Source organism: Thermobia domestica, chromosome 14, assembly GCF_964235325.1.
Source record: "Thermobia domestica chromosome 14, izTheDome1.hap1.1, whole genome shotgun sequence".
Taxonomy (NCBI): Eukaryota; Metazoa; Arthropoda; class Insecta; order Zygentoma; family Lepismatidae; genus Thermobia; species Thermobia domestica.
This window is the reverse complement of record NC_137467.1, coordinates 157,617,095-157,629,924: the sequence shown is the minus strand read 5'-3', so window position 1 is coordinate 157,629,924 and position 12,830 is coordinate 157,617,095. Positions and strand designations below refer to the sequence as shown.

Below are 12,830 nucleotides of genomic sequence, written 5' to 3'. Positions count from 1 at the left end.
TTTAGTTCCATTGCAGAAATATAATATTCTTTGATGACGACAATGACAAAACCTTCACACACAGTATTTGTCCCCTACAAGTTTCACTTAGCATGAGTGGGATCAAACTAGTGACTCCACGCACCAATGTGAGCGCTGTAACATTCAGCTACTGAAACTGTACGAATTCTCTGCATAACTCGGCTTTATTATTGCCGTGTCACGAATGAAATTTTCTCAGTTGCTACTAATTATAATTGTATTGTATTGTATTTATTTTCATCCAGGCCCCGCCAAGTGAACTTTGTGGTGGACAAAAACCGTGTGCGTGGGTTTTCTCGGGGTTCTCCCGTTTCCTCCCACTTTCTTCATTCCACCATTTCATTCATTACTCATCATCACCGTCTCCTTTAGCCTAACCGGCATAACCGTGGGACGTAAAACTCAAAGATCTCATTTTTTTTTTATTTTCATCCTTTTTCATACAAATTGTTCACAGCGTGAACGTATGAGTTGGACACGTCATAAGAACACTGAATGTGTACATATGTATAGGTTTAAATCTACATGCAATATTAAAATAATGTGAATTTATGTTAAAAAAACAGATACAATTTTTCATTATCCTAATTTACATACATCGATATAAAACAGCATAACAGTTAATAAAACCTTACATTATAGATATACAAAATATATATACTTTAAACATTATTTACTACAGGCGAGATATTCTTCTACAGAATAGAAACAGTGTTCGAGTAGGTAGGACTTGACTGCTTTATTGAAACCATATTTTGTTTTTTAAAGTGGAAGGAAGCTTGTTATAAATATTCACTGCCATAGGAAATGTACTATTCTTATGTACTTTTAAACGTGAGGACTCTACATGAAGGTCAGACGCTTGTCTTGTATTATGCATATGAATAGTTCAACCGGAACCTGCTTGTATCTATCTGTATATCTTTTCTTACAAATTTTAGAAGTTCATATATATATAAACATGGAAGAGGTAAGATTTCCAGAAATTTAAATAGAGGTTTACAAGAAGGTCGAAGTTTACTTCCGGTCATAAACCTTAAAGCTCTCTTTTGTAAAACGAATATGGAATTTAGCAGTGCAGTAGATCCCCAGAATGTAATACCATATTTCAATTTAGAATGAAAAAGTCCAAAATAAGTTGTGAGCAGAACATGTTGACTGAATGAAAAAAAAAAAAAACTAATGCAATTTCCATAATATTTCAAGCGCTTTTAACCGGAAAGACATTTTTAAAACAAAAAATCTTAGGACTTTGTTTAAGAAACTACAACTATATAAGTATTTATCCAGTTAAGAGTTTAAAACCCCAATGACTAAAAGGTCTGCCCTGCAGAGGCAAAGTAGGGCTGGGAAGTATCGTTCTGAACCATCTTTGCTGGTATTGTCCCATAATTTGTTTGGTACATCTATAGACAAACCTTGTTTCTGAAGATCTTACCAAGGGATTGAACAGTGACCCTGCCGACAGAAATAAAGATAGCATAATAGCTATTGAAGAAATATGTTTCTCATGCAGGAACTAGATGCCTTGATCTAGTTTAATTTCCTGCTGTTGTGACTGTAGGTTGAGTGAAAAGAACAGATGAATGATAGACTTGCTGGAAGGAGAGTAAGAGGAAATTGAAGTACCATGAAGAAACCTATACACACCATTAATAAACAATTGGTTACTCAGCAAAACCAGATATACACAAAATACTTGTCCAATACAAAGCATATAGAACTGCTGGAATTTGAACCAGAGAAGTAAACGATTATCCAGCAGATCTACTTTTGCCGTACCGCGACTGAAGAACAATACTCTTTCCCATGTCTTCCAGTCAACTTGTTCCCAAAGTTAAAAGCGAAAAAATCTTACTGGACAGGGCTTTTTAATCAGCTAATGATCGGAAAACCACAGAAGATTCCTGCTTTTCGGGACTTTCTAGAAACGTATGTTCTGGATATTATATAAGCATTGAGATCCGACTGAATTGTGTTTATTGTAGCTAAAGAAGACCACATTACTTGATATGTAAAATTATTATTATTATTATTATTATTTATTTATTTATTTATTTATTTATTTATTCAAGGAAAGGACACAAGGAGGGGTTCGGGCATCCAACTACTAAGTCTCATCAGCCCTTAAAGTGAGGCTAAGACGGAGGAACGAAGTTCGCCTGCCCTCAGATAAGGTACTACCCAGGCATTTATCTGGAATAGCTGAGGCGATCAGAGCAGGCTAGGGTTCGTTCCCACGCTCGACCTACCCAAATGCCGCATGGGTGGCAGATGCGTTGAGAAATAAAAGTACTTCAAAGACGCAATTACATTCTTTCATTTTACGCCTCGAAATGTTCAGCTGACCCTCGTAGATCACGTTACATGAAAATGAAGTTGCACCAATGAAGCTTCTAAATCCTTATATCAACGTTATCTATAGCCATATTTTTCAAGCAGAGACAGAAGTGACGAATTACATAATGTAAACAAGTAAGTATTATTCCACAATTTAAAGGTACAGTATACTTCAAATATACAAATGCAATAGTAAAACCCTGAATCAATTTGCGAAAACTGTTTGAGCTACCTATTACCGTTTTTGGGTTGTAGTCCTTACTGTTGAAACAGGAGGTAGTAGATTTCTACCACTTCCGGTTCAAGGAAATGGGATCTAATCTTGCGATGCTAAATCAATTCCCAAAAGCCGCTTGTCGATACCACTGACTATTTCTTATTTATGACCATTAATGTTGAAACCGGAAGTAGTAGTGAATTTCTACAGTTTTCGGATTTAGTATAAACGCAAGAGTAGAGATGGTTTATTTTCTTGAAATCGTTAATCGATTTCCGGAAACCGTTTGTCGCTAGGCATTACCATTTTTGAGTTATGACCATTAGTATTGAAACCAAAAGTGGTCAATTTCCACCATTTTCGGTATAAGTGAATGGTTGTTGAAGGAGATGCAACCAATTCTTTGGATGCTGAATCGATTTCCGAAAGCCGTTTGTCAATAATTCTCACAGTTTTTGCTGTGACTGACAGACAAAAAAAAAAAAAAAAAACTCTTTATATATAAAAAAAAACTTACTTCAACCCTAAAAACCTGGTTTAAACCATAGAACTTGCTTTCTAGTTAGTACAGATATTTTTCTAATCGTTTTTCATATTTTCCTAAATGATATGTAAAAAAGAAAGTCCATCTTTAGCGTAGAAACTTTTCTTTCCTTAAGCAATTCGTTTCAGGATTTCCATGAACTTACTTCAATAGAATTAATGAAACAATTTACTCTGGATGCACAATTACGTTAATTGTCAAAGCATAGTAATACCCTTTTTTGGGATCACTGTTTAAAGGTTCTGCTTTGTTACATACTTTTACACAGGGAAAAGTTACGTACCGTTCTTGTACTGTAGGAAATGAAACAGTCGACCATCAGAGTTTCGTGGTTTCTTCTTTTTCGTGGCAACGTCAAAAAGTTTTGATTTTAATACTGGGAAAGTTTCAAATAAGCTGATTGTGTTGTCTGAGTACATGTACTCATAGTCCTTAAGGAGCTGGAAAGAAAAAAGTAATTATTTTCATTATTGTAGTAGCTAATTGCAATATAAATTAATATTACTTACAAAGACATTAAGATATATTATCATTACGGTGTTTCGCTGCCAGTACTTGAGCTAGTTAAAGAAACGTGCCTGAAGAAATTACGCCTACTTCGTTAAAATACAGAATACTAGTATGTTTGATTCTTTCTTGCTTACAACAAAAGGCCTGCCATTAAGTGAATATTGTATATCTTTCCACATTTACTAGTTCGACAATAAGAAACATTTAATAAATGATGTTAGTAAGCATGCATCCAAAATCTAAATGAGATAGATATGAAATTTATTCCAATGAGCAATCCTGCGAGAAATACTGATAGCGAAGAACAGAAAGTAGATGTTATAACACGACAAGAATACCTTGATATATTTCCAAGACCAAATGAAAAGTGTATGGTTACTTCTGTTAACAAATGTTCTTTTATGCATCATTTTCTATTACATTTTTAAAATTAAGATCTTAAGCCATTAAATACATTCAATATTAAATATAAGTCCAAAAACCTCAAGGTATTCTAATATCAACTTATCCCGTTTGTCGTGGATGTCAAATAGAAGGAAGACGTGTGGTCATTTATGCTTCCCTGTGTGTGGTCATTTATGCTATTATTTTCTGTTGTGCTTACTGTATACTGTGATCGGCAGAGAAGCGGGAGGTATAGTTGAATTTTATGCAACTCTGTTTCAAAGTAACTGTTTATATAAGGAGCCTGTTTGATTTCTGCTGTTACGACTAAAAGGGAACAGTTATTCGCCAATGGGAATGTCTCGTCTAACAATCATTAACGGGGAAATTAGAACATCTTTAGGGTAGCACGTATGCTCCTTGCTCTCTGGTACTATATTTTATTAGGTTTATAATAATAATTTCTAAACCTATATTTAGTCACAAACACCTTTGTTGGAATTTAATATCCCAAAATGCCATTATGTAAAAGTTATTATGACAAAAATAGCCTATGTGCGCAGGTCATCACTACTGGAACATATGTATTAGATAATTTATCACAAATGGAATAGTATTGTGCAATCAGAGTTATTAGTTAAGTATATTTCAAATCAGAAGTAATTAAAGGTATAAAACACATTCTAAATTTAACATACTAACATTATATGTTCCAGCAGTGTGAGCTTTTCTGCTCTAAAACATCTCAATAGCTCAGGTGTAAATAGAAAATAGAAATAAAAACCAAATAGGTATTATAATGGTTGGCTAAGCTGAAATTGGTGTACAATTAATGTTAGAAAAATATATTTTATAAAATTTCCCTGACTTTCCCTGATTGCCAGTCTTTTCCCCTGACCTGCAACATTTTCTCTCAGTTCTCTCTGAGAAGTAGGAACCCTGTTCTTACACTTATGCATAGCATCGTTTGGAAGTGTAATATAACTATACGATACCTTTAAATACTTCAGAAGCTTTGTCATTTATATACTTCAGATATGTTAGTAATGATAAAACTACGAATAAGTAAAATATACAACTAACCGCAGAATCACAGTCTACTAGTGGATGCATATCTTTCTTCCACATGTTCCAATGTTTCCTGAACAATGCTCTGTGTCCCACTTTTGGAAACAGAGAATTTATGTCTTCGCCTTGGAGCATGGCCATTATGTTGCTAGTAATTTCATTCTCTGGAAAATATATTAATAATTACACTTCTGTAGGACAAAATAAGACTGCAAGGTGTGATGTGATTACGGGGGCAGACTACTAAAAATGATACAAAAGCTAACATATTTTCTTTTGCCTGTTTCTCGTAAGTGGAAAGAGATAATGAAATGTAACTTACCACAATAATAGATAATGTTATTCTACACCCGAAATATGAATCGGAAGAATTTTCAGTGTTGCCATCATAGAAATTAAAGTGTGGCCAGAATATGAATTACCCAAAAATGTAGGTTAAGGCAGGACCAGAAGAAAGAACTCAAGGATATTTGATGACTTATCATGTACTGGTTCCTTGTTAACTACTTTCTAAATAATATTTGTAATTATTTTGTAATAAGCTTTCTGTATTTGTATTTATTATAAATTTTCTGTATTTGTGTTTATTATAAAGTTTATTAATCATCTCTGCCGATGTTTGAATGGTGCAAAATTTCAACGTTTTCTGTCTTAGTTTTTCAGATATTTCCAGAGTTTTAAATGCCTCACCCTATATATAATAGTAGCTTCACATACCCACTTCGCGGCGTCTGACCAACAATTCCACCCTAGTAAACAGAATTTTCGAAATTCCCATTTTTACTAAGATATCAAAAACCACTGAAACACGTGTCAAATTATTTAAAATCAGAATTCCAAATACATAACTTCAAAATTTCTAACTTAATGGCCCAAAAGGGTATTCCGAAGAATGCTAATGATTAGGAAATATGCCCATCTTATTAAAATACTTTCCCCTCTTCCTCGTCGAATTTCCATAAATCATTCCTTAGAGATACTCTATGTCGCGAATCCTACGTCCCTTCAAGTTTCTAAGTTAAGCAATTTCCATCTTATTAAAATATTTCCCACCCCATTTTCCCCCTGCCATCCTTTTATTTTCTTCTAGGCAATATGTCAAAAAACCCCGAAGCACGTGTCTAATTATTTTAAATGAGAAGTCCAAATCCCAAATTCCATGTTTTTAACCTTCAATGTTTCGACATATCGATATTTTACTATAATACTTACAAACACACACCTCTCTTCATTTTCTTTTTTTTCTTCCCATTTTTTGTAAAATATAATAAAAAACTGAAACACGTGTCACTGTTTAAATCAGAAGTCCAAATACAATTCGTCAAGTTTCTAACCTTAAAGAATTAAGAGATACGGCCATCTTTACAATATTTCCCACCCCCCTTTCCCACATACCCGCCGAATTTCCAGAAATCCTTGTTTAGTACTACCCTACGTCACAAACCCTATGTACTGACCAAATTTCAAGTTTCTAGCCTAAGCGGTTTGGCTTGTGCGAGGGTCAGTCATTCATTCAATCAGTCACTCAAGATTTTGCATTTTATACATAAAGATCTGATATTGACCCATTGCACGATGGCACCATACTTCAAAAGAGGTTGGTTTTAATCCAAATTAATATTAGCTTTCGTATAAAGTAATTGTATCACCATATAGTATAAGGGAATCGTTTAAAAAATCACTCTCCATTATAAAGAATATTGTATGTACACAGCCTTAAAATTTGTAATAATTTCAAAATCGAATAAACTAAGTTGAAGGCTATGAATTTGTACTACTTCCGTTGGTAATGAGTGCTGCGTCTCAAGCACTTACAGCAAAAGCCAATAACTACCATTATCGAGCATCGAACAAATGAACCACAGTGGGGATTTGTGGTCTTGCACTATTAACGTTGTCCTCTGGTTATTATTTTGACTAAGACACAGCCACAACAAGATTTTAATAAAATCTATTTAAACTTTCACTTATTAAAATTTAACTTTTTTAAATACCGGAAATCAAATACGGAGTAAGTTCAATATCTGAAAGGAGCATGCAGCACTGAACACTTTGACCTTAGTAGAAAAAAAAATATCTTTTTTTTAAAGATACTTTCAATATTCACACTCTAAAACTATAGTATGACTTACTGAAAGACTTTATGCCTAATTTCTACCATCTTAAGACGTATAGTACGTATAATAGTTAAATAACAATAAAATACATTGTATTAACACATTTAACATTACTAGATCCTAAAGACAACTTTCAACTTTATGTCGTTTAGCATTTATTAAAAATTCAAATTGTGATAAAATTTAGTTGTGATTAAATTTACACTTGTTGATCTTCCAATTAAGATTTAAGAAAAGTAATATTAAATTATTAGAAGACTAACATTGCCCTGCAGACAAGTAGGACAAATTCAAAGAAACAAATTTTATCACATGATCTCACCCCACTCCCTTCTTCTTTGCTCCTCCGAGTGCGAGTTATTCGTTAGAAAATCTTGTTTTTGAACAACCATTCTTTAAGCTATCAGAAAACATTTGAAGAAATCGGTGTATAAACTGAATTTGTTACATGAAACCTTTTATCTAAATTTTTCTAAATGATTATTGTAAGCATTACAAAAGATTTTTTTTTTGCGCAGCGATTTGACCTCTTCATTATACATGTAGTAAAAGCTCTGTTATTACAATTTTGCGGCTATTTACTGATTCCTTTAGTTTTAATATTAATAAAAGGAAACAGCTACTATGGAGGCTAGTCGTGAATGTATCATATCCTATTAAAAATCTGCGGAGAACACATAAGAACATATTCAATTTCTACAATATTTATTATTTTCATTACTTTTACTTTCGCATTCTCTGTTTGTTTATATTTCTTTTCAACACCCACATTATACCTAAGCAAATAGACTATTGACAGAAAGCTTCAGACACTCCGCGCTCTCGGTCCAGTCGTAGCGTTTTAGCATCTTGGAACCTGAGAGGATGCAACTTTATTCTTTTGATAACATATACACTGGTTAACCCATTGTAGATTTACTACCGGTATTTTATATTTAAGTCACAACAACTTTTCACTTGCACTTACTAGAATCTCATAAAGATGCATAAGCTATTGAACATTTCATGGACACGGTTAATTAACAGAGCTGCAACATCGTACACTAACACTAATTTTTAATTAATAAACACGGAAGAGAGGAAATGACTCAAAGTAAAAGGGGAGAAAATACAAAACCTGAGACTTTCTATCATAAACGAACAGATTCACATTATGGGCCTCTTCTATATTCCCTTTCTTTTCATATTAAAAGCAAGAATAAAACAACTCCTAACCAAAATTGACACTTTACAACACAAAGATATATATATTAGCTGAACGTACTCGATTCGCTGCGTCAAACAAAAGAGCCCCTTTCACCTTCAGTGTTGCTAACAACCTCTGAAGAAAAAAGGCTAGATGGCCCTAACAAGTAAGCTTTTTTTGATTTTGAGCTGCTAACCTAAATTATAGATTCTAAATGCCTTTTAGTGTGTGCGATTAAAAGTAAGTTATAGTAAAATTTGAAATGTTGAATTTTATTCAGTGAAGACTAACAGGTAACATATATGACTCTCAATAACAAATTACTTTGTGAAGGTAGACAGCCAGAATTATCAGTCGAATATAAATAAATCGTAGATGACGTCGCCGCTAGCAGAGGTGTGGAACTGGATGCACCGTCGTTGGATTGCGTATTGGTTGTGTAGGCTGGAGGGCGCCATGGTTTAGTGGTAGAGCATGCGCGTAGCCTCTGGTTTGATCTTAGCTCGTACCAAGTAGGGTTTGTGGTGGACAAACACCGTGTGCATGGGTTTTCTCAGTATCCTCCCACTTTCTAGATTCCACCATTTCATTCATTTCTCATAACCAGTTGTTTTAACCTATGTGTCGCGGCATATTTGTGGGTCGTAAAACTCAAAGATTTTTTTTCTTTGTGTAGGCTGCCATTCTCCCAATTTTCAGTAGTATTTCTTTCGATCCTTACAACAGTATAATTTCTCCGCAGACCCACACGAATCATCATGGTTGCATTGAGTGTTTTCAAGCTAATTAGAAGTCCTATTTGTTTCCTTTAATAAACTAAAACAATCTCCGTAGCATGAAGAACCGAAAAAGTTAATAAATTTGTATAAGGAAACTCTCATTCTTGCAATGAAATGCGAAATTTAAAATAATTTAAAAGCACTTCACCGTTACGGGAGCGACATTAAAATTATTTCTCAGTCGACAATTATTGTTAAGTACCTGTAAAGCTGTAGGTAGGAAGAGAGAAGAAGAAAAATTAAGAGTTTGTTGCGTAATAAAACACCCTTTCATGGGAAATCAATTAATGCGATTGTATATAATGACAAATATTCTTCTCTTTTTATGTTTACACTTTATTTTCAAAGAAACAGTATTTTTAGAATTAATTTAAGGGCTAACAAAAAAGGGAAAAAATGGCAAAAGAGCTTCATCAAATCAACTATATTTAAGGTTTTCGTAAATTTGCATAGCTAAATGCCTCTTCAAATAGACTAGATTTTGTTCTTTCCGCCTCTTTTCTCCTCCTTTTCACTAAAATATCAAAACAATTAAACACGTGTCAACTTATTTTAAATAAGAAGTCGAAACAAACAACTTCAAGTTTCTAAGCCTAAGGGATTCAGAGATATGGACATCTTATTAAAATAATTTCCACCCTCTTTTCCACACCTACGCCGTCAAATTTCCAAAATTTCTTCCTTAGCGGTATCCTACGTCACAAATCATATGTACTGTCAAAATTTGAAGTTTCAAATTCAAGGGTCACTCAATAATAATGCTGGAAGGGGCCGCGGTGGCTCAGTGGTAGAGCGTTCACCTCTGGTGCTTGAGGTCCTGGGTTCGATCCCAGTCCCCGCAAAGTGAACTTTGTGGTGGACAACACCATGTGCGGGGGTTTTCTCGGGGTTCTCCCGTTTCCTCCCACATTCTTCATTCCAGCATTTCATTCATTACTCATCATCACCGTCTCCTTTAGCATAATCGGCATAATCGTGGGACGTAAAACAAAGATTTCATTTCAATTCATTTCAATAATGCCAGAAAGGATCATAAAAATTTCGCTAGTTTTTACGAACAGCCTCACTTGTGCTGATACATTTCATTTTTCAACACTATGATACCTCCCTTGCATTGCTTTTGCAAATTATAAATCTTGTCATTCAGTTACACCAACTATTTCTCAATTAATTGTTATTCTGGTTAAATTCATTCATTCAATTTGTTTCGTCTTTATAATCATGCATATTGTACGAATTTGTGCTTGTGAACAAGACTCGTCAGGGTAAAAGATACATAAACATATATACCAATTAAATTGAAATACTAAGCTACATCTACTACATAAAAGAAACACAAAAATAGGCATTGCAAATACTATCAGTAATCAAATTCATTTACACATCGTATATAAAAGAAATGAAATAGATATCAAAGGGAAATTCAGTTTGTAACATGCAGTGACTTTCGGCATTACATACTGCATTAAATACCATATTCGCCGTCACTGTCATGAAGCCAACAAAATAAGCCACAATTCGGTGCTGTAGTAGTTTTGGAGCACCACATTTTGAAAGATTTACAGGCAAATTTTTAATACTTTCCATGAAAAGACATTTATCAGGATGAAATTTCTGCAGGCTACAGAATGAAACAAAATAATACGACTATATTTCAGGTTTACAAGTGTAATAGCGTTACAAGTTCTTTACGACCGATAAAATAATTGAAGTTTCTATTTTCCACCGGCTGCATATTTCTCCACCGTGTACAGATCCTGTTATGTTTAAAAGTGGAGCATTATACTACTATGAAACCATGACAAGTTTTAATGAAACTTGTATCCTGGCCTAAACCCACTTTCTGCTACCCTTGCCTTCGCGTATACCCACCATCGCCAACGCGCAGTCCCTTCGGATTCAACCCGCGCTAATGCGACGGCGAGTCAGCTTCGCCCTTCCATCACTCGGTTAGATACGATTCGTGCTTTTAGTGGCCGCCTATCATAAGTTGGTTTGTGTTTTGTGCACTATAGTTTTTACGTTACACATCCGAAAGCCGTATTTATGCACAACTTGTAATTTTTTAAGAACTTTTTTGTTTGCCTCCTTGAATGTTATCTATGTCATGTGAAATATTTTTATACTGCCCAGTATAATCCTTTTAGGACACAATAAGAAGAAAACTAGTGAAAGAATTTTAATTTTCCAACAATTCTTTCGGCTTACGTCCAGTTTCAAACCTTCAAAAATGCAGTTAAACCATTAATAATTGTTCGATTAGGTTAGTTTAGGGTTCCCGGTAATACTTTACTTACACTAGAACTGTGACTTTACCCGCTTTTCACAGAAGTTGGTTTTCACTTCATAATAGATTCTATTTTCTTGTGTAATTCGGTAAAAGTCAAAGTAAAAGAAATATCATATTCAACGTACCGATTCACCATCCTATACGATTATCATGCTCCTCGATCATCGGAACATTCCTCGTATTGCAGATAGTATCAACTTCTACATGCATTTTCTCTGTGTTAATGAAATTCGTACCCTTGCCAAAACCCAGTTTCTAGTATTCTAGCCTATTAAACATAACTTTACTGCCAAGAATACACACATAAATAACACATAAGAACTCCAAATCACCATTTCTTACTTAATTTCTCCCTTTTTTTAACCTTTAAACTTAACCCATCCTTCCTAGTGGTGCGCCAAAAGTAAACCTGTACGCACAATTCAACAGCATTATCACATCAAATTTATGTGTGAGGTGTCTCGTACAGACGTAAAGTGAAAGCTACGTTTCAGTTTATGTTAACAACTAGCAAGACACTGCTATTTTTCGAAGGTCTATGAGCCGGGTGTAACGATACATACATACATGATCAACACAAACTTACCTTCGAATAATGGTATATATTGTTCCAATTTCCATGTTGTTAATAATGTTCTTGTTTCCTGCATCTTAATCGATTTAACGGAAATATTACACCACTTTCCTCTGTGATTACACTATTGCATACACATATGAAGCCTTACAGATAACCGCGACAGAACAGCGATGTTATTTTTTCTTTATCATAAAGCAGAGCGCCAATTTCCCTGCAACGGCAATTTCATTGTCTAAAATACCACACGTACTCGGTAATTATCAAATGCGTTGCGTGTTTACCGATCTCTCCTTATTTGAAGTAGCCGAGTAAATTAGTTAGATATAATTTTTCAAAATTAGTAGCCTAGAATTAGGTTAAAACAGCAAAGTATGATTTAACCGAACACTGCTAGGTTACAATAACCCAGAGAATTTCTTCAATGAGAGTATTTTTAACAGAAATTCGGCTACTGTCAAACGAGTTTTCATTTAACCCTGGCTTAGCAAACCCTCCATTTTCTCAGTGTAGGTTACGCATTCTTAATGAGATCTACATGCAAAAGGATGGGGCACCACTGCACTATGCCCTTCAAGTTCGACAGTTTCTTAACGAAGAATTGAAGGAGAGATGGATTGGCCGAAGAGAACCCACACCTTGGCCTGCAAGATCACCAGGTTTGTCGCCTTGTGATTACTGGTTGTGGGGACAAGTGAAGACCAAGGTGTATTCGCAGAAGCCAGCTAATCTGCACGATCTCAAGAACAAAATAACTGATGTGATTTTGGACATTCCAGAGGAGCACCGCCAACACGTAA

The 12,830-nt window shown here is 34.6% G+C and overlaps 1 protein-coding gene across 1 annotated transcript; it reads right to left on the bottom strand.

Annotated features, from left to right (window-relative positions):
- Positions 1 to 3,360: 3,360 nt before the first annotated feature.
- Positions 3,361 to 12,540, bottom strand: LOC145670735 (uncharacterized). The gene is made up of 3 exons (XM_081739509.1): positions 12,043 to 12,540; positions 5,100 to 5,248; positions 3,361 to 3,562 (listed from the first exon to the last, which is right to left on the bottom strand). The coding sequence occupies exons 1-3, from the start codon at positions 12,104 to 12,106 to the stop codon at positions 3,398 to 3,400; spliced, it is 378 nt and encodes a 125-aa protein (XP_081595635.1). The 5' UTR covers positions 12,107 to 12,540; the 3' UTR covers positions 3,361 to 3,397.
- Between the last annotated feature and the right edge of the window lie 290 nt (positions 12,541 to 12,830).